The sequence below is a fragment of the Schizosaccharomyces pombe genome (genome assembly GCF_000002945.2).
Source record: "Schizosaccharomyces pombe strain 972h- genome assembly, chromosome: I".
NCBI lineage: Eukaryota > Fungi > Ascomycota > Schizosaccharomycetes > Schizosaccharomycetales > Schizosaccharomycetaceae > Schizosaccharomyces > Schizosaccharomyces pombe.
Window position 1 is genome coordinate 1,232,045 of NC_003424.3, and position 21,746 is coordinate 1,253,790.

General features: G+C 38.4%; 7 protein-coding genes, 17 long non-coding RNA genes and 1 other non-coding gene across 25 annotated transcripts; 17 read left to right on the forward strand and 8 right to left on the reverse strand.

Moving 5' to 3' along the window:
• Positions 1-87: 87 nt before the first annotated feature.
• SPOM_SPNCRNA.726 lies at positions 88-1,071 on the forward strand. The gene has a single exon (NR_151097.1). It is a non-coding gene; the product is annotated as a non-coding RNA (long non-coding RNA).
• SPOM_SPAC10F6.14C (ABC1 kinase family protein) lies at positions 218-1,997 on the reverse strand. Its single transcript, NM_001018662.3, has one exon. It carries the CDS (start codon positions 1,877-1,879, stop codon positions 272-274), a length of 1,608 nt encoding a protein of 535 aa, NP_593265.1. The 5' UTR covers positions 1,880-1,997; the 3' UTR covers positions 218-271.
• SPOM_SPNCRNA.2540 lies at positions 1,630-2,352 on the forward strand. The gene has a single exon (NR_191908.1). It is a non-coding gene; the product is annotated as a non-coding RNA (long non-coding RNA).
• Positions 2,353-2,406: 54 nt separating this feature from the next.
• Positions 2,407-2,805, forward strand: mrp1. The gene has a single exon (NR_151199.1). It is a non-coding gene; the product is annotated as an RNAse MRP (long non-coding RNA).
• SPOM_SPNCRNA.2541 lies at positions 2,586-3,314 on the reverse strand. The gene has a single exon (NR_191909.1). It is a non-coding gene; the product is annotated as a non-coding RNA (long non-coding RNA).
• Positions 2,919-3,001, forward strand: snoZ16. Its single transcript, NR_197118.1, has one exon. It is a non-coding gene; the product is annotated as a small nucleolar RNA Z16 (small nucleolar RNA).
• SPOM_SPNCRNA.2542 lies at positions 3,090-3,483 on the forward strand. Its single transcript, NR_191910.1, has one exon. It is a non-coding gene; the product is annotated as a non-coding RNA (long non-coding RNA).
• Positions 3,484-3,524: 41 nt separating this feature from the next.
• Positions 3,525-6,731, reverse strand: SPOM_SPNCRNA.728. The gene has a single exon (NR_151099.1). It is a non-coding gene; the product is annotated as a non-coding RNA (long non-coding RNA).
• SPOM_SPAC10F6.15 (uncharacterized protein) lies at positions 3,623-4,991 on the forward strand (the record flags this gene model as incomplete). The annotated part of the gene is made up of 1 exon (NM_001018663.3): positions 3,623-4,991. One exon carries the CDS (start codon positions 3,623-3,625, stop codon positions 4,919-4,921), a length of 1,299 nt encoding a protein of 432 aa, NP_593266.1. The 3' UTR covers positions 4,922-4,991.
• On the forward strand, positions 5,102-6,597 carry SPOM_SPNCRNA.432. Its single transcript, NR_150822.1, has one exon. It is a non-coding gene; the product is annotated as a non-coding RNA, possible alternative UTR (long non-coding RNA).
• A 120-nt stretch (positions 6,732-6,851) lies between the features above and the next one.
• Positions 6,852-8,141, forward strand: igo1 (serine/threonine protein phosphatase inhibitor Igo1; the record flags this gene model as incomplete). The annotated part of the gene is made up of 3 exons (NM_001018664.2): positions 6,852-6,935; positions 6,981-7,064; positions 7,129-8,141. 3 exons carry the CDS (start codon positions 6,852-6,854, stop codon positions 7,378-7,380), a joined length of 420 nt encoding a protein of 139 aa, NP_593267.1. The 3' UTR covers positions 7,381-8,141.
• On the reverse strand, positions 7,035-7,516 carry SPOM_SPNCRNA.2543. Its single transcript, NR_191911.1, has one exon. It is a non-coding gene; the product is annotated as a non-coding RNA (long non-coding RNA).
• SPOM_SPAC10F6.17C (bifunctional phosphoprotein phospatase/[pyruvate dehydrogenase (acetyl-transferring)]-phosphatase) lies at positions 7,927-9,653 on the reverse strand. Its single transcript, NM_001018665.3, has one exon. The coding sequence runs from the start codon at positions 9,609-9,611 to the stop codon at positions 8,277-8,279; it is 1,335 nt and encodes a 444-aa protein (NP_593268.2). The 5' UTR covers positions 9,612-9,653; the 3' UTR covers positions 7,927-8,276.
• A 322-nt stretch (positions 9,654-9,975) lies between these two features.
• On the reverse strand, positions 9,976-10,995 carry alg13 (N-acetylglucosaminyldiphosphodolichol N-acetylglucosaminyltransferase Alg13). Its single transcript, NM_001018666.3, has one exon. It carries the CDS (start codon positions 10,737-10,739, stop codon positions 10,251-10,253), a length of 489 nt encoding a protein of 162 aa, NP_593269.1. The 5' UTR covers positions 10,740-10,995; the 3' UTR covers positions 9,976-10,250.
• Positions 10,091-10,303, forward strand: SPOM_SPNCRNA.2544. Its single transcript, NR_191912.1, has one exon. It is a non-coding gene; the product is annotated as a non-coding RNA (long non-coding RNA).
• On the forward strand, positions 10,419-11,616 carry SPOM_SPNCRNA.2545. The gene has a single exon (NR_191913.1). It is a non-coding gene; the product is annotated as a non-coding RNA (long non-coding RNA).
• Positions 11,617-11,862: 246 nt separating this feature from the next.
• SPOM_SPAC56E4.03 (aromatic aminotransferase) lies at positions 11,863-13,793 on the forward strand. Its single transcript, NM_001018667.3, has one exon. The coding sequence runs from the start codon at positions 12,007-12,009 to the stop codon at positions 13,429-13,431; it is 1,425 nt and encodes a 474-aa protein (NP_593270.1). The 5' UTR covers positions 11,863-12,006; the 3' UTR covers positions 13,432-13,793.
• Positions 12,745-13,595, reverse strand: SPOM_SPNCRNA.2546. The gene has a single exon (NR_191914.1). It is a non-coding gene; the product is annotated as a non-coding RNA (long non-coding RNA).
• Positions 13,672-21,433, reverse strand: cut6 (acetyl-CoA/biotin carboxylase). Its single transcript, NM_001018668.3, has 2 exons — positions 21,386-21,433; positions 13,672-20,763 (listed from the first exon to the last, which is right to left on the reverse strand). Exons 1-2 carry the CDS (start codon positions 21,414-21,416, stop codon positions 14,051-14,053), a joined length of 6,744 nt encoding a protein of 2,247 aa, NP_593271.2. The 5' UTR covers positions 21,417-21,433; the 3' UTR covers positions 13,672-14,050.
• SPOM_SPNCRNA.2547 lies at positions 13,984-14,259 on the forward strand. The gene has a single exon (NR_191915.1). It is a non-coding gene; the product is annotated as a non-coding RNA (long non-coding RNA).
• Positions 14,445-14,705, forward strand: SPOM_SPNCRNA.2548. Its single transcript, NR_191916.1, has one exon. It is a non-coding gene; the product is annotated as a non-coding RNA (long non-coding RNA).
• Positions 15,071-15,310, forward strand: SPOM_SPNCRNA.2549. The gene has a single exon (NR_191917.1). It is a non-coding gene; the product is annotated as a non-coding RNA (long non-coding RNA).
• On the forward strand, positions 16,022-16,363 carry SPOM_SPNCRNA.2550. The gene has a single exon (NR_191918.1). It is a non-coding gene; the product is annotated as a non-coding RNA (long non-coding RNA).
• On the forward strand, positions 17,340-17,624 carry SPOM_SPNCRNA.2551. Its single transcript, NR_191919.1, has one exon. It is a non-coding gene; the product is annotated as a non-coding RNA (long non-coding RNA).
• SPOM_SPNCRNA.2552 lies at positions 18,847-19,102 on the forward strand. Its single transcript, NR_191920.1, has one exon. It is a non-coding gene; the product is annotated as a non-coding RNA (long non-coding RNA).
• Positions 21,434-21,746: the final 313 nt, after the last annotated feature.

The following is a 21,746-nucleotide window of genomic DNA, read 5'->3' on the forward strand; positions in this document are numbered from 1 at the left end:
TCAACCTTACTGATCTACTATATATATATATTTATCACTCGGTTTAGTATCACTATATTATCAGTATACTTCATTGACATATAAGATACCGAGCTTGATGTACTGTAATAGTGAATAACGATACAAAGTTTGACTCGTATAGGGAGGAGCTTAACTTTTACAAGGAGGAGCTCTGAAGTGTCTTATCGAGAAAAGTAGGCAATATGTGAAGTTATATTATTATGGTCAAAGATTGGCTTTCCATAAAGAAAAGTAATCTTTACTATAAATATCATTTTTTATCATTAGTAAGTTCAGGCAACCGAAAATTTCCAGGGTAAAATAAATGTTGAAAGACCCAAAAAATAGGCGACAACAGCCGTTGATACCAAGTTGGACTAGGTTTGTCGGTAGTGTATTTATCAGCAACCTTGGCCATAACAGCTATACTATTCACTGGATACCCAAAATTTTGGTTATTTTTTTGAATAAGCATTAAGCAGCGACCTAGCATTAACAGCTCTTTCGGTAAACGAGTGCAGTCCTGTAAGAAGCCAATGAACTTTTTGCGTTCAGCAAGCTGCTGTTGGAAGGCCTCTTTCTTTGAAATAATTTTTTCACCAGTGTGAGGTTGCTCTTCATCCATTGGAATATTTAACATGCGGTTAGCAAAAAGCTCAGGTTGTCCAATCCCCCAAGCATCCATTACCTGAAGAATAGATTTTTTGTCTAATGAATAGGCTGCAGTGAAAAGCAAGGCAAATTCTTTTCTAAACTTTTCTGATTCAAATACATATAACCCATGATCCAAAATTACCGTTTGACACAAGCCTGCTTGATTTTTTCGAACAAGGATATTTCCAGGATGTGGATCACAATGAACTTGTTTCGAATGAAACATTTGGAAGGCAAGGAATCTGAAAAGGTTCGTTAAAATTTCCTTTTTGCTCATCCCAGCTTCAGAAAGAGCAGTTTGATCATAGAGGGGAATGCCATCAGCCCATTCAGTAACCATTACTCGCTTTCCAGAAATCTCTTTATAAACCTTTGGTATATATATCTTATCTCTTAAATAATCAGTTTCTTCTACCCCTTCACGAGCATGTTCCGAATTGTTAGCTTCAGTTGTAAAATCAACCTCAGAACGTAATCTTTCCGAGACATAATCAACCGTAAAGTAGAGAGGGATATGAAATATCCATTTATCATAAACATACATCATGTATTTGTACACGAGAAGATCCCACGACATTTGCTTAGCAACATCTGGTTTTTGAATTTTTACCGCGACCTTTTCACCGCTAGGTAAAACAGCACGATGTACCTGCGCAATACTGGCACTTGCAGCAGCACGTTTCTCAATGCTGGCAAATACTTCCTCTACTGGTCTTCCATATTGCTCTTTGAATATGTCTTGAAGTTCTTCCCATTCAACTTGAGGTGCATTGTCAAACATTCCCTGAAAGGCTTTCCCATACGCTTCAGGCAAATTATTTGATTGCATAGCAATGATTTGACCCATCTTGATGTATAAACCGCCATTTTTGTAAATCGTTTTAAACAGTCTCTGTGCTACTCTTTGGTGCAAAGCATCAATTTTGTCTGCCTTTTTTTCGCTGAAATTCAACTTATAGTCAGCCGCAATTATAGAAGCGGTGTATACTGTTCTAATACTACGGGTAAGTGCATGGGCATTATACACTCGATCCCAAGCGTAGACACCTATTCCAGCAGCACCAACAAATACGAACCTCTTCATCCATTTACGTTTGTTACCAGGAACTCCATGATTTTGCAATGCTTGACTGTTATAACGTACATCAGCATATGTCTTTGATCGCTTAATGAAGCGACTGGTAGTTTTCTGCAGTAGAGAAATTGTTCTCCACGAAGTCAACATCTCTACGGGATGAAGGCTTTGAAGAAGACGAATTTGAGCAGAAGTAAACTAAGTTCAACACTTTGGATTCAAGGAAGGTAGTAAAGGGACTATCATAAATAGATCAAGTTGGCGCTGTGTCCTTTCAACATTCTCAACTTTCTGACCTAAGGCAGCCATTGAAATGCATTCTCCCATTTAGCGTATCATACTTTTGATAAATTAACTGAAGATAACGTCGCCAGTATACTATTATTTTAGACATTATATTACACAATTCATAAATAATGATATTCAGTGTAGTCGTTATGAATGAGGGATTCTGTCAATAACTTTTTTATTACAAGGTGATATGCTACTACAGCTCCGATAACACTTAAGAACATTGCTCATTGATATACTGAAAGTATTAAATGCTATGTCGGTCAATTGCTCGTCGAAGAATCGCAGAGCAACAGATCTATTCAATCCAAAAACAGGTTAGGGTTATAAACAGTCACGTAAATAGTCAGTAATATATATACCACTGTTTCCACTTTAATTTTTCCAAATGATACCTTTGAGCTCGAACGATCGTGGTTGAAGCAGTCATACAGGAATTTTTATTCCTCTAAACAGCTTTAGGGAAAGTCCCCGGACTCTTGCGTCTTGATCTCCATGGAGATTGGGACAGGCGGTAACGTGCTGACTTGAAGAATCAGCGGTTTCATTAATGGCGCTAGTTTTTCCTTTAGCCTTTGTACTTTAAACCTCAAGAGATATAACTCCTTGTCCAGAATGGAGTAGATAAGGAATACAGTCTATGAGTTGTGTTTCTTGAGCGTCTAGTGTACGAACGGTATGGTTGATTACGCCATTTCTGAATTGTGGTTTTTCGTCGTAGTTGATAGTTATACGGTCGCATCCATTTGTTGATGTATCACAATGGGGCTTAGTCTCGTGCTCAAAGGTTTTTTTCCTTAAAGAAAAAGGTTTGAAAATTTGGTTTACTCTGTCGGAGTGCTTGTTCGAATCAAGCCAGACCTACTTTTAGTTAGCATATTATTAAATGTAGCTTTTCCCAAAATATGATGATCGACAAATACAAAGAGTCAAGCACTGAAACGCGATAGCGTCTTGTTGAGTTATTTGGTCTGATTTTGGTATTCATATAAGTTTTTTGTTTCTAGAGCTGTTTTACGTTATTTAATGAATTATGTTTTCTTGTAATGAATTATAGGTGCTATGTAGCGTGATATCAAGTTTTGCTTTTTCTTATTGAAAGTGTTAAGGTACGTTGGCATAGGCTCGTTAAAAACGAATGTTTGGGGTTCAGATATGTTATCCATGCATTAAATTTTCAGAGATAAGTCAAGCAAAAGAACTGCAAATTTAGCCGCCATCAATGTTTTACTAATTGCGGTAGTAACAGTTTGGTTTAGTGATGGAAATAGCATAGGTAGCATAATAACATAAGTCGCAGTAGCTCAGCTGTGTTATTGTTTACATTACTTGGTTGCGAATTTTTGGCATCATTTATTGTTTGCGGGCTTTTTTCCTTCAAAATTAGATTGCTCGTAATCTCTTGACGATGGGATTTTATGATTTACCTCTCTCATTACTAATTTGATTTAATCCTACAACGCAGCATTTTTACTTTTTTTGCCAGCTGGTTCAAGCTGGATCTTTTGGCATATTGTAAAGTGCTTAATTTCTGTTGAGGTTTCCCTATAACTATAATTTCTGATACTTGTTAGTGTTATGCAAACATAGTTATTATTTTCCATGAACTATAATGCAAATGTTGTCAAGTTTCATTCAACAATACTTCACAAATTCGCTCTGAAAATATCGAAATTTCTAATTTTATGCATGCGTCGAAATAAGCGCCAATTGGCTTGTATGAAATGCCAATGTGAAAATCCAATGGCTGCGATTACATATGCAGATATTGAATATCCTCACAATACGCATTTTCTACTTTTAGACTCAATTTCGTGGATACCGTGTACATGTAAAATTCTCAAGTTAAAAGAATTCGAGCTGCCAGATCGCTTTGACATTCCAAATTTGTTTTATGATGGTTGGTTATCTTATGTTTTCCATACGTTTAGTGGTGTCTATTTGAAAATTGGTTATGAAATGGATGAGAGCGGGTTTTGCCTTCCTGATCAGGTTTATCACTTGATCGATAATCATTCTTGTATACAGACAGCAGTTTCGCATCTACTTCGAAATCATCAAGCTCTATTTAAATATTTGTGCGACTATCTACGTTCGGGCGAATTTCCATTAACTGTTTTGATTCATCATGTCATGCTCTATCAATATTACCCGAAAAGTCTTCAGGAAGCCTTGTGGGCAGCAGTTGAGCATTATGTAAACAATTCAGGAGAAGCATACAGTACTGTCCAAAAGTTAGCTGTACAGAAGAAAATTGGAAATATTCGCATGTATTTGGTAAATCCGAGGGATATCTTTGCTCTTGGCTCGACATGTAACTGCATTGTAGTAAGTTCGTCGAATTTTCAGTCATACGTACAGCTTCGTAAGCCGCTATTGGAAAATAATCTACCTTATGAAATTGATGGATTTGACAAAATTCTTCAGTGTGCTAATTCTGAAGCAGACATCGGTTGGATTGCAATGATTCACTGTATTGGCTCAAACGGTTATGCCTTCCCAATCCATCTCTATTTGAATATGAAAAAAAATATATTTCTCGGTAAACTACCAGAGTCGACGTTGCTTTTGTACAATAGTGATGGTGCAATCTTTAAGAATCCGCCTTCATCCAAAAAGGAATGTGACTTTTATAACCAATTGTTGCTAGATCTCTGCAAATGTCGCCAATTCAACGCCGAGATGGAGTGTAACATGAAAAAATTGTTCAATAATCCAACGGGTCTTCATTCATTGCCAAATTTACCAAATTTTTCTGAAGCAGGTTCAGCAAAATCAAGCAATTTTTGCTCGTCAAAAGATAACTGCTTAACCAATAGACTAACATTGAATTGTCTGGATACACCTTCAGATGAAAATGGAGAAGATATAGCGATTCAACTGATTATACCTGCTGAATGAGATGAGGATTGATAGAATTCCGAAGAAAATCTCGAGTTGGCTGAATTCGCCAATCCGAAAACATCTTTCACAAAAAAGAACCCAACATCAAGCTTGATGGGTGAGCCTAAAGTTATATGCGAAAGGAATTGAGTTTGCTTTTACTAAAAAATCTAACGAAGCAGATGATTTATGTTGACCAGCTATGGTGAATCGGTGGACCGAATTATCGTTTTGTGACAACGGGAACGAAACGATTTTTTACCCACATTATTACCGAACTACACTCACATCCTGACCTTATGTATTTGGTTGGGGAATGACATGACTGAATTATAAATGATATACAAAAGTTTAAATTAAAATCACGTAAAAGCGAAGAAAACAAAAACAGAAACCAAAAAATTCTTGACCTTACTCGGTATTCTTTACAGTTTCCGTTCCTTTTGTAAGTATAAGAATAAAAACAATGCCTATTTTCGCTTTGCGGTTGCCTGCTGAGCAGAAAACTAAGCGAACCTTAATATTCTTTAAACTTTCCACCATATTTACTTTTATACATTAGAACTGTGTTGTTCAATTTCCTTAATTTTTTCGACTGCAAATTACAGTAAAGTAACAATACGTACTAGAGGATATACAAAATATCTGTTTTAAATGACAGATATTTACTATGTCTTTAATGAAAGATATAATACCTACTTGTAGGTAGTATTCTCTATCAGTAAGCCCATGCGCAAATATCGTACACTCAAAGGACTGATGATGAATGCTGGACAGGTCGGTACAATAACTTTTTGTAGCCAAGTCCATCGCCAAACGTTTCTCCTTCAACTAACTAACTAACTATAAGAACAATCATGCACGTATAACCAAATTATTGTTCCCGTATGCACATACGTTATTGTACATTTGAGTATGCAAACATGAAGGCGACACATCCGCTAACATGCCAAATGTATATCATTCATTGACTGCCACTCGCTTAGCTAAAAGTGCGAACGCATATGTAATTCTATGAGAAATTTAGTCATTTCCACATGTAACAGTAATTTTGCGAATACTAAGGCTAACATGACAATCGTAAGCCAAGAAGACTTCCTAATTTCACTTCAGACGGATGAGCAATTCACAACTAAAAGTTGCCTCAAATCACTACTACCTGTATCACGATTAGAATGAAAATGTCGGATTTTTGAGATGTTATCGCCATGATGCAATCTTTTCGCAACTAAGTACTTTTTCTATTAGCAAGATAAACCGACTCCTTGAAGCAACTTCATTCTCTAGTCCTTATTCTGATCTCCAAGTTAGGTAAATGGAAATTCAACTATTTGTGCAGAAACCCCATCTCCCATTATTACCCTTGCTGCTCTTCTTTCTATCTGTACACTTTGGGAAGGGACTGTTGAGTCGGACATTCAACACTTTTTACAGCCACCAAAAATAGGTTGCCTAGACTAACAATAGGAAGGAACTTGTCGTCATGTTAAAAATCGGCCTTGCTCATAATAATTATTTTATTATTTTATTTTTTTTTTATTAGTTTTGGACGCAGCGATAAAATGCCCGATAAGGTTAGAAAGAATAGGTTATTGGCAAGAAAGTAGGGTTAACAAGTGAGTCGGTAGAAAGCATGTTAATCAAGCGAGTATGCAAAGTCTTCGTCAAGGATTCCACTCACAATAGCAAAGGCAGCAAGTTGTTTGTAAATAGTAAACAAATGACATTTGGCATAAAACCGACCTTATCCACTTTACTTTTTCATCATTCATGAGAAATGCCACTTAATCAATGAATGATCATTTAGTGTAGATTAGCTCATTCAGCCGCTATTTCGTTGGAATCCAGTAATTTTAGAGTGTTTACGTATCGACAAAATTACGTATGATACCTAATACGTTAACAGTGCGGTATCTTAGGCTTCGGTAGACAAGTGGCCGTGTGGTATATGGTAAGAACGCGCAAATGGATGTTGTCAACAACCATAATCGCCATGTCTTCTAGCAATTCAGAGCAGAAAGTAGACGTTGCAGTAAGTTAAGATTGTACAGCTGAAATTGATTATTAACTGAAATAGAAATTAAGTCCAGAAGAACAGAAGCTTTTCCGTTTGTATGGACGACTTCCTCAGCGAAAGGATCTATTAGTTCAAAAATTACAGGTATGGAGGAATGGATGTGTTTTGGATAAATTGTCATATTTATTCTAACTCTACCCCTTTTTAGCAAGGTAGAAAATACTTTGATTCAGGCGACTATGCCTTAAACAAAGCTGGAAAGGCCTCCGATTCAGGTATCACTTGTATTGGTAAGGAGATTCCCTCTCCTGACACAATTCCTCACCGTGTTGTCAGTGCTGGGTCTCCTAATAAAGAGCCGTCTCTTCACACGAAACGACCCTCAGAGTCCTCGCCTAGTGGTGCCAGTAGCAGAAGGGAATCTGTCACGCGACACGACTTGGAAAGCAATGAAAATTGAGGTCATACACGTTGCTATTTTTGCGACAAGGTTGGAGGTTTAATTTGGCTTGGCTCTTAAAATTTGGTATTGCTTGTCGTGTGCGGAAATGCTGTGTGCAAAATTGTGGTCTGGCAAAATGGAACGAACGCGTTTGTTCAGCTGTCAAGAGTTATGAGAAATATATAACGATAAAAGTCTACGAAATGAAAACGCTTACTACTCTAATACTTCCCTTTTCTCTTCCTTACCCTTTTCTACGTAGTTGATGGAGGACAACACTTCTGTTTTATTCAATGCATCGCGCATTCCTTTTCTTCGTTTCTTACTTTAAATCTTTTTTTCATTTTCCTTTATCAACTGTTGTTCTATCTTGTAATTTCTTATATGGTTCACTTGTTTTTTTGTTGTCAGAACACTTGTCACGATTTTGGCTATATGGCATTGTTTAATTCCAATGTTTGATGATTGTTCTCGTCATCGCTCTTGCGTATTGCACTATTGTCGTCTCGTCTTTTTGTGAGTTTCAAGTGTTTTTACTTACTTTATTTTTCTTTTTACATTTATTTACAATGTAACGTTTTATCATTCTATAGAGCAAAATGAGCATATTCTAAAATTTAATTGTTGCCATTCGTCGCCACGTGGATACGGTGTCTCCAACGGTTTTACTTTCGAAAAAAATTTGCTGTATTTCTTTTGTTTTTCTTTTTTTTTTAGCGTGGCTTATCTTACTGAGCTTGGTCAATGTGATAGGAATAAAAAAATGAAGTGTTAATATATATTTTCTCGTAGTGCCAATTTTTTTGTGTTTGGCAGATTATTCAATTAGTCGTTAAGCATTCCTTCTTTTCTTGCTTTTTTTACTCATGAATAAGAGTAGTTATGCGTGAAATAGCATTCCTTATCGTATGTATCTACAAAGTTTTTTCGTCGAAAAAGATCACCGTAACAGTTATGTCGTCACGATACCTTCTTGAAATTGGATAAGTCAAGGTTAATAAAGCAGATATTCTTTGGTCGCTTCCACCCAAAGAATGTCGAATAAGGTGCGTGGCAGCATTATCATCAATGACCTTTGATGTTTTCTTAAACAGCGACCATGATTGTTTGTCATCCTGAGTTGTGTTCTTTTCGTTGGTAGTTTTACCCAAAACTGTATCTGCCCATTCTCCGACCAATTGTACTGCTTGTTCACTGGACATAGTGTCCCAAAGGCCATCGGAAGCCATAATTAGAAAGCGATGCTTCTTTGGATTCACGGTGATACTTTCAATTTCAGGGACCGCAGTAACATATGGAGGAGTTTTAACAGGGATGGGTGAAGCGGAAAAATATTCTCTGTGTAGTCTCTCGCTAATTTCCTGGGACCATTTGTAACGAGCGTCGCCAAAGGCTCTTGAAGGCATAAGACGTCCAAGAATCCTGTTATTACGAAGGACTTCTTCGCCTGGATGCTCAACTTCCAAGCGAGATGCTTCATCAGGATTCATTCCAGTTTGATCGCGACTAAGTGGGATAGCTTCCCAAGAGCCATCGGGCGTACATTCTCCAAGAACAGCCCGCGAATCACCAGTACAGGCAACCTGAAGACTCTTAGATTTTGCTGAATACGAAGTAAGAAGAGCGCACGATCCTGATAGAGCGGGTAACAATAGACTAGCGGCTACTTGGAGTGACTCTGGATTGTTGAATACATGGGAGACATGCTCGTGTACAATTTGATGGTCAACTTTGGCAAATGCCTCACTGATCGACTTATCGAGCGCAAGAGATGAAGGACAAGCATTTTGATGATAGTAAGATGCAGTACACTTTTGCAATTCCCTAACGACTGCTGGAACTAGGTGCTGGCGTAAGAAAAGAGAAGTATTCCAACCGGAATGTCCGTCAAAAATACCCCAAAAATACCAATTCCCTTCATCGATGTTTCGATCTATTACCTCTACATGATCGTCTTCGCAAGGATCATTGCTGGCAACCTGATTGAAGTCGTAGCGAAAGATGCCATCTTTGTTGACGGTTACCGTTCGCTCAAACTCTTTCAGGCGTTTTGTGATACCATCCCCATCCGTGGGAGGAACCCGATTTTTAGAAACATGCTGATAAGTGCTATTAGGTATGTCCAAGGCAATCGCATCCTTACGAATATGGTAAGCAGCTAATCCAATGGAGGAAGCGGCTATAGCGACATATTTAAAGTTGTTACGCTTAAACACTTTCGAACCAACGGCTGAGGTAAAAAAATTCATCGATAATCCCCTTTTTTTAAACTTAGCTTCCAATTCATTCGTAGACTCCACAACAAATACTGCTGGCGAAGTTCCAGAAATCTTCCTCACTAATATACCGAATGTGGTTTTGTGAAACTCAGTAGCGCAAATGCTCAACCACTTTGCTTACCAAAAAACGGTTACTAATAAAACGATATGAAGGAGTATCGTCGCGTGATACAAAATTGGTATGGAAAGATGTTATTATCACACTCTCGGAATAGGGTGGCACCGACATTCCATATAGTGATTAAACACTTTCCCTTGTTCGTTATGGTTCTCTGTGGCTTTTAGATGGTGTTAATGTACGTGGCATTTCAATTTATTTACACAAAAACAGTAGTTTTGACTAGATGTAATAAATTATTTATTGACTATGAAACTTTCTTAAAGAAAGAGAATGGAGAGGGTTTGTAGAAAAACTAATTGTAAAGAAAAGTTGGCTTTCACTGTAACGTGTAAGAATCGAAGAGCATTAAAAAAAAGTAGATGCTGTGAATGCATTAAAAATTTATTTTACATAAGATAGTGGGATGGAAGCATTTAATACTTACAATACCAAAAGGCTGAAGACGACAAAGTGATTCCCTGATTGAGAAATAAAGCTGAGCATACGATTTACCTAGCGACGTCTTGCATGACTTTTTGAAAGGTTGAGCAATCAGACTTTGGAAAAGGGGTCAATATTTTTGGGTACAGCTCTTCCAAGCCTTCTACCAAGTTTGAAGTTGAGCACGTAACCAAATAATTCATCGAGGCTAATTTGGTAGCCAGTTCAACTTGATGGTTGTCCATTAAAGATTCATTTGGTACCACTAGCAAACGTTTTCCAGAACGAAGAGTCTGTAAGATGCTTCCGGCTCCTGCATGAGAGATGACTATACTAGCATCATGAATGTAGGATTCAATTTCTGGAGCATAGTCAAAGCCCAGGATGGTCAAACCAGCAACGCTTTTGGGGTCTCCAAATGCCTGTTTTCCTTTTCCGTACTGAACAATCAGTTGATTAATGCCATGTTTCACCAAACAATGCTGAAACTCGGGCTTCAAAACGGCTCGGATAAGATCATCGAATTGTGTAGAGCCCACTGTTACAAATGCATTCATTGTAAGAAAGGATAAAGTCAACTGCAAAAGATAAATGTAGGCGGGTTTTTGGAGACAGGTTTACTCTACTACGTCTACGAGTGAGATTGTGCAAAATAAAAGACAGAGTATAAAAAGCGAAACTTTGTGTTTGTAACCGATAATTAACAATATGGTGTTGTATATTCAAGGAATAATACTTTTGCTTAAGTAAATAAGGAAAAGTTTACTTATAAATCTGCTAATCTTGATGTTGCCTTAGACTTTTTCAGAAGCTGAGTGCACGCACCTTTGAAAATGCTTAACGAGGTATGGAGGTAAATGGTCTGAAGCTTCAGAAACGTTAAATGTATACAAAATTAAGACTTACTAGGAACGTTTACTTATTATCGAATAATTTTGCTTCCAATGTCTTCAACATTAGATAATAGTCTTTATCCAAAATATGCAACGATGCTTACTCTTCACTAAAATATCTGATATACTCGATAACTGGGATGATGTTACAGAAACAATGAATTTTGTGTATAAAATCTTCAGTGTAATTAAAAGGCAACAGTTGATGAGAATAGATTAAGATAATTAGAAACTACTATTTATACCAAGGTTCCATCCTTTCACCAAATGACCGATATATAGGAATTGAGAAAGGAAATCACATTTGGACTCATGTCGTTAGCCATCATAAACCAGCTTACTGTTTACTTGAGCTCCAGCGATTGAATGTTTTAAAGCACAATACTCTAAAAACATGGAATTTCTTAGTTTACAAAGACCTGCTGCGACTGTGTTATAACTTGCATTTCTGTATTCTCGCTACCATATCAGATATGATGATAATTTGGCTACAAATCAAACAAACACTAGGTACTTGGAATAATCATGCTTGTATTTAAACACTTATATATTTTATAAAGTATGTTCTTATATTGGTTAGAATCAGCAGCAAACACGATCGTTCTATCATTCCGTGGATACCGTAATTATGTTTGTGTAATTTTCCATTCTATTTTGTTAGATATCAGTGATAATTTTCGCTAAATCCGCGTGGGTCGTCTCCTAATCTTATCTTATATATCATACATCTGCTTAGGTAGTGCTTAAATTTTTTGTACATAAGCGGCAACTCAACCATTCCACCGCTGCAACCATACCACTAGTAAGATTAGTCAGTAATTGCTGTGGTACCAACATTCACTATACTTGTATACCTGTATACCAACCATTTCATTCGCTGGTATTTCATTCTTTAGATTCCCCGAAAAACTCGTATTTTTATTAGACCGCAATGGCTGCTCAACCTAAAGACCTTTCACACCACTTGTCTGTGGAAAGTGCAAGTCGTAAACAATCTCCACTTAAAGCTGTCGCTCTTTCCAAAAGCAGCCGCAATATTAAAATCATTTCTTTGGCTGGCGGTTTGCCTAACCCTGAATACTTTCCCATTCGTGAGATGGATGCGGAGATTCCTGCTATAAACTCTTGGAAGAAGGATTCTTCAAACAGTGGAAAGCTCGATACCGTTTCTGTTCCTATGAGCTCTAGTGATTCTGATGTCCTTCCTCTTAGTGTCGCTTTGCAGTACGGCCAGGGTTCTGGTGCTGCTTTACTTTCCCAATTTTTAAAGGAACACACTCGCATCATTCATAATCCTCCTTATGAAGGTTGGAACATCATTATGACTACCGGTAATACTTCATGCCTAGACATCGCTCTTCGTATGTTGACCAATCGAGGCGATTCCATTTTGGTAGAGAAATACTCCTTCCCTTCCGCATTACAAAGCATGCGTCCTCTTGGTTTAAGCTGCATTCCTATTGATATGGACCAGTTTGGTTTTTTACCAGAGTCTATGGATGATATTTTGACTAATTGGGATGCTACTTCCTACGGTTCTCCTAAACCCCACGTACTTTACACTATTCCTACTGGTCAAAATCCCACTGGTAGTACTCTTTCTGTGGAGAGGAGAAAGCAAATTTACACTCTGGCACAAAAGCATGATATTATTATCCTAGAGGATGAACCTTACTATTACTTACAAATGGACGCTTATGAAGGAAAACCAGAAGCTGCTGATAAAGCTTTTACCAACGAGCAATTTGTAAAAGAACTTATTCCTTCATTCTTAAGTATGGATGTCGACGGTCGTGTCATCCGTATGGATTCTCTGTCAAAGGTTGTAGCCCCTGGTTCTCGTGTAGGTTGGTTCACTGCTCAACCGTTGTTCATTGAACGTGGTTTGCGTGCTGCTGAAACTGCAACTCAAAGTGCTTCTGGTATTTCCCAAGGCATCCTGTATGCCATGTTCAAGCATTGGGGTCAAGACGGATACCTAGAGTGGTTGAAGCATATTCGGTATTCTTATACGCTTCGCCGTAATTATCTTCTTTATGCCATGGACACATACTTACCAAAATCGGTCTGCTCTTATATCCCTCCTGTCGCTGGTATGTTTATTTGGTTCGAAGTTGACAAATCGCGCTACATCCATGCCGATAAAAATGAATCTATTCCCGAAATCGAATCTAAAATCCATGCTGAAGCTGTTGAAGAAGGCGTTAACCTTGCTTGCGGTAACTGGTTCGTTGTTGACCCTAGAGTCAACGATAAGATTTTCTTCCGTGTGACATTTGCTCACGCTGAATTAGAAGAATTTAATGTTGCCATTGAACGTTTTGCGGGCGTTTTGAAGAATAATTTCAAATGCTGATTCTGTTCATTCTTTTCCTCCATTTTTCCTCATTAAATGATAGTGCAGTATTTTTGTTAAAATATGTCTCGTGACCTGCATTTCAAATATCTATCCGTACTAATTCCCACTAGTTTGGAATTTTTAAAGCGAAGAATACATAAGTATTTTTTCATTTTGCTTTAAATTTTTTGAATTTATACATAACTTTTTTTTGTTTAATAGATTTGAGCAAAGTATGATTATTGGCTAAAAATAAAAGCGATTTTTGATATAATAAATATCACACTGATCTGCATTTTTGAACTAATTGGTTTCAAATACGACGCTATAATTTGTAGGAAACAGAATATCATTGCCTATTTATGGCTGTATCAAAAGTACTATCAGCTAATTTAAAGGGATGGGAGGCTATGTAGTATAAAACCCTGCAGTTCAAATACCTAGTATATATCAAAAGGAAAGGAACGTACCTCCATCCTAAAAATCAAAAGCTGGGTAACGCAAGACTGGGCTTTTACTATTAAGGCTCATAGCACTTAGTTATCTAAAAACATATCTATTAATCTCATTTTTTCAAGCATGTGAAGACCGATATGTAGATGTTATAGAATGAAGAATAAAAATCATCATCGCACTCTTAATTAACCGACGCGAGTTTTCCGGCCAATTCTTTCTTTTCATTTTCGTCGAGCTCGGTCAAAACTTGTGCAAGGCTGTCTATCATTCCCTTCCTATCTGAACGAAGGAGTTTAGAAAGACGCTCACTGTAATAAGTACTCTTAAGTTCCTGAGTTCTCTTACTCAAATCGTCGTTATGTTCCTCAATCCAACAAACAACAGACTTATCAGATTCATCCCAATCTTGCTTTCCACACCACTCTTCATACCATTTCTGGAGATACTCACGAGATTCACGGATAGTCAAGGAAGGAATGAGCTGGGTAATCTTTTGAAGAGCATAATGTTCATTCAAACGTCTGCGGAGACGCCAGTAAAAGAAACGTCTAGCTTCTGTCCATTTCAACGGTTTACGGACAACCTTCTTTGCAACCATACGACCAACACGATCATGCAAGTCGGCAAAATGAATACTAATTTGTTGATAAATTGGCATAAGCTTCTGTTCGCGTTCCATCAACTTGACCTTTATAGTTGAAAGGTCATCAGCACTCAAATCATCTCTTTTAAGCTCATTGCACAATGATGCATATTTATGATCACAGCGTCGCATCAAAGAAAGCAACTTTTCACGTCTGAATTTAATACTGACCATACCTTCAGGTTCCAAAACACCAGCTCTACTCTCTTCATCTGCGTACATTTCCATTTGATCCTCATTGATGGTTGGATCTACTACAACCCAAGAGCCACCTCTAAGTTCACTGAATGGAGGAATGTATACAAATACAGGTTGTTTATAAGAAGCCAAAGCATCTACGATATAAGAACCATATTTGAGTACCTCATTAAACATATCACGTTGACCACCAGAAAATCCACGCCAATTAGCAAGAATAAAAAGAGGTAACTGTTCACCATGGTTGAAGTCATTGATTGCTTGAGCAGTCTTGAAGGCTGAGTTGGGATACCAAACTTGACCAGCCTCCATTAATACTTGTTCAGTAGAGTCAGGGTTAGCTGGATCAGCCGGTACAGTGTTTTCAATAGTACGAGTCTCGACAGCAATCACACCAGTAGGAATTCCGCCCATTCTAGCACGACCAACAACAACAGTCTTGGCCCAGCCATTCAAAGTTTCCTGGAAAGATCCTTTGTCAAATAAACCATACAAGAAAGAATCTTCATCTTCCTTTCCGGCAATTAACCAACGAGGATCGTAACCATTTTGAGAAGGATAGAACTCCACATCACGATCCCATGTATCTGATGATGGTGAAATTGGTACTGGATTGTTACGTTTATCGGGGATATAGGAAATCCAGTTTACAATTTTCGAAATGCCATCAAAATCATCTTGACTAGTAAGATGGGATATACCATTTCTATGCATAACTTGAGTACCACCTAATTGCAAGTTGGAGGTATAGACCTCACGGCCTAAAACCTTGTTAAGGGCGGGTGCACCTGTTAGAATAATTGGTTGGCCTTCGATTTGTACAGCTCTTTGGCCGAGACGAACCAAGTACGCGCCAATACCAACAGCACGACAAGTGACCAAAGTACATGTAAAAATGTCATTGTATGCGCGAGATGTGACACCAGCAATCAGACCGGATCCACGCAAACATTCAACACCAAGACCCTCGCTTGAGCCAATGATTGTGGTAATCTTATGGCGAAGTTCCCCAGTTTCAGTAACAACCTCCTCAGTGGTGAGAATATTGGGATTTTCTTTCTGAAGACGCTCATATGCCTCTGGAGTAAGATAGATATAATCAAAACCCTTTTCTGGACTATCGGGATCGACCCAAGCAATATTGAAAAGAGGGACGATTTCATCAGCAACTCCAATACGTGCACCGGAATTGGCAGCGAGGTAAATACGAGGAATACCGCGTTGACGTGCCAATTGAGTAACTTTATAAAAGTATTCATCCTCTTGGGGCCCAAAAGAACCAATTTGGAAAGTGATGTCGTTAGCCACTACGATAATTTTTCGTCCATTAGGATATTCAGGCGTCTTAACAGTAATGCACCATGCTACCATACCACAGGAGTTAGTTCCAGGCTCCCTATTGACTTCCTGTAATACACCATGTTCGTCAGCAACAAGCTCCTTACATTCAAACATATTCTGGGGTATAGTAACTTTGGATCGCCCATTTGGAACCTTTTTCCAGCTATCGGTGAAGGCGCGACGGAATAATTCTGGGAAGTCATAAACGAAAGTAGTGCCCATTAATTGAGCTTTGTAACGACGAGGTTGAAGCCATTCTTTGGTAGGATAAGGTGTACTGATGGGGCGAAGATGCATGGATCCAGGTTGTCCGATACTCTTAAATATCCAAGAATTATTCTCAGTCTTGACTTCAGCATAAATTTCAACGTTCACAACAAATCCAGAAACATTAGAAATAATGACACGAAGAGGAAACAAAGTGTTAGTTGATGGGTCCGTGCAAATAATACGAATTTCAGCTGCAGTTACTCTCAAGCGCCATAAACGACGGCCAAAACGTTCCAAAAATCCGCCGAGGGCAGCTTCAACTTGCTTAGGAGCAAGACCAAAGGCTGGTGTAAAGTTAATGAAAATATGATTCAAGTCTGTTTGTTCATGACCGATAACTTCCAAAGCATCCAAAATATCATTAATTAAACGATGGGTTTCGGATATAAGATACTCAGCAGTAGGTATCTCGTCACGTAATCTTCCTGGTCTAACTAATGCACGAGTAAAGAATCGCTTATCTGTATCCATATTTTTGGCGGTAGCACGATAAACATGAATGTTATGATTATCGGTGAAAACGGGTTCAATATTGAAGTTCGATAGACGACCCAATTCTAATTGGAATGCCAATGCAGGTTCAATATGACGAATACGCTCATCTTCGTTATAGTGTACAAGATTGCCGTCTTTTTGTTCAGCGGAAACACGATAAGTATAGTAGGAAGGATAAGCAGACTTGTTAATTCTGCCACCAACAATTGTCACTCTTCTAACATTATGCTCAAGCAAATCATCACGGAAATCACTAAGGATTTGGTTAAGCTTGCTAACAATAGCAGAATCATCCAAATCACCAGTTGAGGTTAACGCAACGTTCACTACATTAGTTAATTCTTGAGTGTTATCGTTAGCTGAAGAAGAATTGCCATCCAACGTTAAACCAGCATTAAAGTAATTACGAGAAAGTGGTAAACGGTCGATTGCAAGGGCAAGGTTATTTTCCAATTCATCGAAAGTTTCTGCGGCAATCATTGTACCAAAACGGAATGGCTCAGAGTCTGTTTTATTGACATACCAAGAAAGATCACTAACAGACTGCAGGCGTCGATTGCTGTTTTCGTATGAAGGAGTAGTGCTTGCAGGGAAATTGGAACCATTAGTTGAGTTGGCACCCAAACCCGGAGCACCACTTGAATGAAGCTGAAAACGCCACGTGAGTACATACGGAGTTCCGGCCTCGGTATGATAGTTGATTTCAAGAACAGAGTAGGCACGATAAGCACGTCTAACATATACCTCAAGAGCAGCTAAAGATACCCATGGGTCGGTGTGACAAAAGAAAGCAGGTAAAACATCAAAGACTGTATATTTAGAATCAATCAATTCTTTCAGAATGTCTAAAGATGGTGTACGGTGTGAGAATTTAGCATCACCATAATGACTTTCAACTACAGACGATTTCAATATGTGCTCCATTTGAGAGAATCGCTCATTAAGAGAAGGCATAGCACATGTAATTAACAACTCACGAGCCTTTAGAGACACTTTAGAAGTAACCCTTGAATCCAAATCTGTAAGCTTCCTCAAAATGTCATTAAAGTACAGAGAAACAAAAGTTGATGGTTCGGACTTCATTAGATCAAGAATTGTAATTAACAAGTTATTCTTAGATCCTATACGAGAATGAGATAAAGCCAACGCAATAACTTTATCAACATCATCTTTATTTTCGTCACGTAGACGAAGAATAACATCTTCTTCTCGCTTATTAATTCCAGAGAACAACTTTTCAACATTATAATATTCTTCGAGCAAACCTTTAATAACATTGTATTCATGAACTTTGAGGCCGTCTTTGTAGTCAGATATGATTTTAAGGAGAGGTGCAATTTGGACCTTTAATTGTTGAGTCGTCGCCAAATTTTGACCATCACAATAAGTCTGAATAGCAACCTCAAGCTGTTTGGCAGGAAATTCAGCTTTACGAGATCTGGCTTTTTCGATTATAGATACAAAAAGCTTATCAAGTACAGGAGAGATTCTATTAACCAATGCTGAATAATGAGCACTCCATTCGCTATAGGGCAATTCATGATTACGAAGGACTTCAACAAATTCATTGTAGGTACTGTTGAGAATGATTTGGTTATCATATCCCTTTAGAATGTCCAAAAGAATACACAAAAGAGCATGATAGCGTTGACAAGGCTTATTTCCCGCAATTTGAGGCTCACCCCAATTAGGAAGCTGACCATCAAATGGTAATGCATGGGTGACACGGCTAGGATCATCAAGCGTGAGTATTCCAAGAATATCACCGGCGTCTAAAGATGCACCGGGTTGCTTTATCAATTGAACAACACCATCTTCGGTTGCTACTAAAGGCATAATCATTTTCATAACTTCTACCTCTGCATACGCTTCACCGGCTTTAATATGCTCACCTGTTTCAACCAAGAAACGAACCAACTTGCCAGGGGAAGGAGTTCTTAATTGAGTAGGATCATTTTCTTGTTCCAGCATACAAGAAAGGTTATCGATAGATATACGAGTACCAGTTACCTCATCACGATAGTATACTGTATAGGAATGTCCGTTTAGCAAAACTAACAATCCACCATCAGTCAAAGAACGGACACCAGCAGTACAACGAGAACCATTTAAAAACAAATGATAAGAGCCTGGAGAAGAACGAGATGCGGTAAAACGATAGCGAGTGTTATCATAAATAAATTCAATATCATACACATTTTTCAAAAATTCACGGGACGGTACTTGACCGCGTTCAAGGTAGGATTTGAAAGCACGGTACTGAGTATCGGCAGTAGCATGAGCACGGACAAGAGCACCACATACAACAGCAAGCATCTTGTCGGGACGAGCAGATGTAACTTTTTGTGCAATAAGCCGATCTAGCCATCCTGTGGTAAACTCATTTTCAGAAAACTCCTTAGTTTCAAGGAGACGCACGAGATATTCGACAGTAGTTCTAAAATCACCACGAATAGATAATTCTTTTAACGCAACCACCATCGATTTGCGAGAGGATTCACGAGATTCTGCAAATGAAAAAATATGACCGAATTGGGAATCCGCAAACTCATGAATTCCACCAGCAGTACCAACAGAGAAATAACCCCACACATTGCTAGAAGAACGAAAGTTGAGATCTTTAATCATACCGCTCGATGGTTTAAATCCTTCGCCGGGATCTTCAGACGTAATACGACAGGCAACACAATGGCCTTTAGGAGTAGGGACCTTCTGTACTTTAAAAGATTCGGGATTTTGAAAGAAAAAATCGATTTCAGAGTCACCATCACGTGGTAAGCCATAGAGCTCACGAATGTGTGGAATACGACTAAGAGGCAAACCCATAGCAACTTGAAGTTGTGCAGCGGGTAAATTAACGCCAGAAACCATTTCGGTAGTTGGATGCTCGACCTGTAAACGAGGGTTCAGTTCAAGGAAATAGAACCTGTCATTCTCTGGCTCATAAAGATACTCAATGGTACCAGCAGAAGCGTAACCGACCAATTCACCTAAACGCACGGCGGCACGCTCCATTTCATGGAAGGTAGCGGCAGGTGCGATGGTAACAGGAGCCTCCTCAATAATTTTTTGATGACGGCGTTGAACGGAACAATCACGACCAAAAAGAGAAATATTATTACCATATTGATCAGCTAAAATTTGAACTTCCAAATGGCGTGCTTGTCCAGCAAGTTTCATAACAAAAACGGGAGATCCAGGGAGTTCATCAAGTACTTGTTGGAATGCTTGAGCAAACTTTTCGGTTGAAGTAACCTGACGAATACCTTTACCACCACCGCCTTCAGAGGCCTTAATCATGACGGGATAACCAATCTTCTCGGCGACGGCAATACCTTCTTCTGCAGAGCGAATACAGGCTTTTTGATAAACATCATCGTCAACAGTAACAATGTTTGTCTCTTCATCAATACGTACTTGGTCGAGTTCATTACCGGACCAAGACATACAAGGTACACGAGCACTTTGAGCAACGATTGTAGAACTAATTTTGTCACCAAGACTACGCATTGCGCTACCTGGAGGACCAATAAAAACGATTTTCTTACTACTGGCAGAAAGCATCTCAGGCAATTTAGGGTTTTCAGATGCGTGTCCCCAACCAGCCCAAACAGCATGGACGTTCATACGTTCAGCAATGTCAACGATAAGTTCGACATTAGCATAATTATTGTTATTTGAGCCGCCAGGTACTTCGACATACTGATCGGCCATACGAATATAATCGGCATTAACTTTTAAATCATCTGGCGTTGCCATAACAGTAAACTTGATAGCTCTTTCATTATTGAAGGTTTCATAAGCCCATTTCCGAATGCTTCGGATTTCTTTCACGGCCGCAATACCATTATTAGCAATAAGAATAGACGTGATAACAGTGTGTCCTCCGTGTGATGCAATATAATCTTTCACCTTTCCTGCAGGTGCTTTATCTAAGGAATTGCCTCCTAAAATATGGTTAATAAAGTACAAAATGAAAAAAGAAAAGCTTGAAATCGAAAGTTGCGAGATAAGAAGAACGTCAATAAAAATGAACCGTTAAAAAAAGAACCCCTTGATTGGGAGAGAAGGAAAAGCAGAGACGACTGATTGCAAAGGAAATGAGGAAAAAGTTGTAAGAATATAAGTAATTATGTATCGTGGGTAAACATGCTTAACGAACAGTTAAAAATTGAGCGAGTAAAATCATGCCAGTCAACAGCAGAGACACACAAATCCATGTTTGAAATCTACGCGTAAAGAAACAATGTATCCTCTATGAATAATCGTGAAAGAATGGTTTCTAAGGAAAAAACAAACAGCTAGTGCTTGAAAAGTGATAAACATGGGCAGCAAGTTCCGCATGAAGAAACATTCGATTTTGCACACAGTGTCATTTTAGAGGAAATGAGACTAGCAATTACTGTATACATAGTAAAGAAGTTTATCTAACTCGTTTTTGCCAAATTATCAACGAAAAAAGCTAGTCTTCTGACCGTTCGACAACAACCCATTTCATCCGCAGACGCTCAGCAATATCTCAAAACTTTCTACAAGCAATTCCTACATCAAATGATTAATATAACATACCCAGAAAATGGGAGGCTACACGAGGAGCCATAGTTCTCAGTCTACGGTAAAAGAGTCGTGGAAGGGAAATGGTTGCTTTTATCGCGTAGAGCTTGCTACAGGAAGAGGAAGAGGTAACGCTCTGGCGCATGGTAAGTCCCGTGTTTTTGAGTTCCCACGCATCCAACTTTTCTAAAAATACATAGATTTTAATAATTGTATTCTAATTTGATGTCTTGTAAATTTAAAATCTCTTAATCTCAAATGTCGACTTTTGATTTAGGCTACATTTCTACTTGACCTGGTAGGTTGTTCGTGGGTTTAAAGTAGTCACCTATCAATGTAGCTTAATTTGTGCAGTCTTGATTCTCCAACGTGGGAT

Bases quoted from the DNA above. Each gene is read 5' to 3' on its own strand.
- SPOM_SPAC10F6.14C (NM_001018662.3), bottom strand. From the start codon at position 1,879: ATGTTGACTTCGTGGAGAACAATTTCTCTACTGCAGAAAACTACCAGT.
- SPOM_SPAC10F6.17C (NM_001018665.3), bottom strand. From the start codon at position 9,611: ATGAATTTTTTTACCTCAGCCGTTGGTTCGAAAGTGTTTAAGCGTAAC.
- alg13 (NM_001018666.3), bottom strand. From the start codon at position 10,739: ATGAATGCATTTGTAACAGTGGGCTCTACACAATTCGATGATCTTATC.
- SPOM_SPAC56E4.03 (NM_001018667.3), top strand. From the start codon at position 12,007: ATGGCTGCTCAACCTAAAGACCTTTCACACCACTTGTCTGTGGAAAGT.
- cut6 (NM_001018668.3), bottom strand. From the start codon at position 21,416: ATGGCTCCTCGTGTAGCCTCCCATTTTCTGG. The intron at 20,764-21,385 runs GTATGTTATATT...ACCATATTTTAG, and splicing joins TGTAGCCTCCCATTTTCTGG to GAGGCAATTCCTTAGATAAA.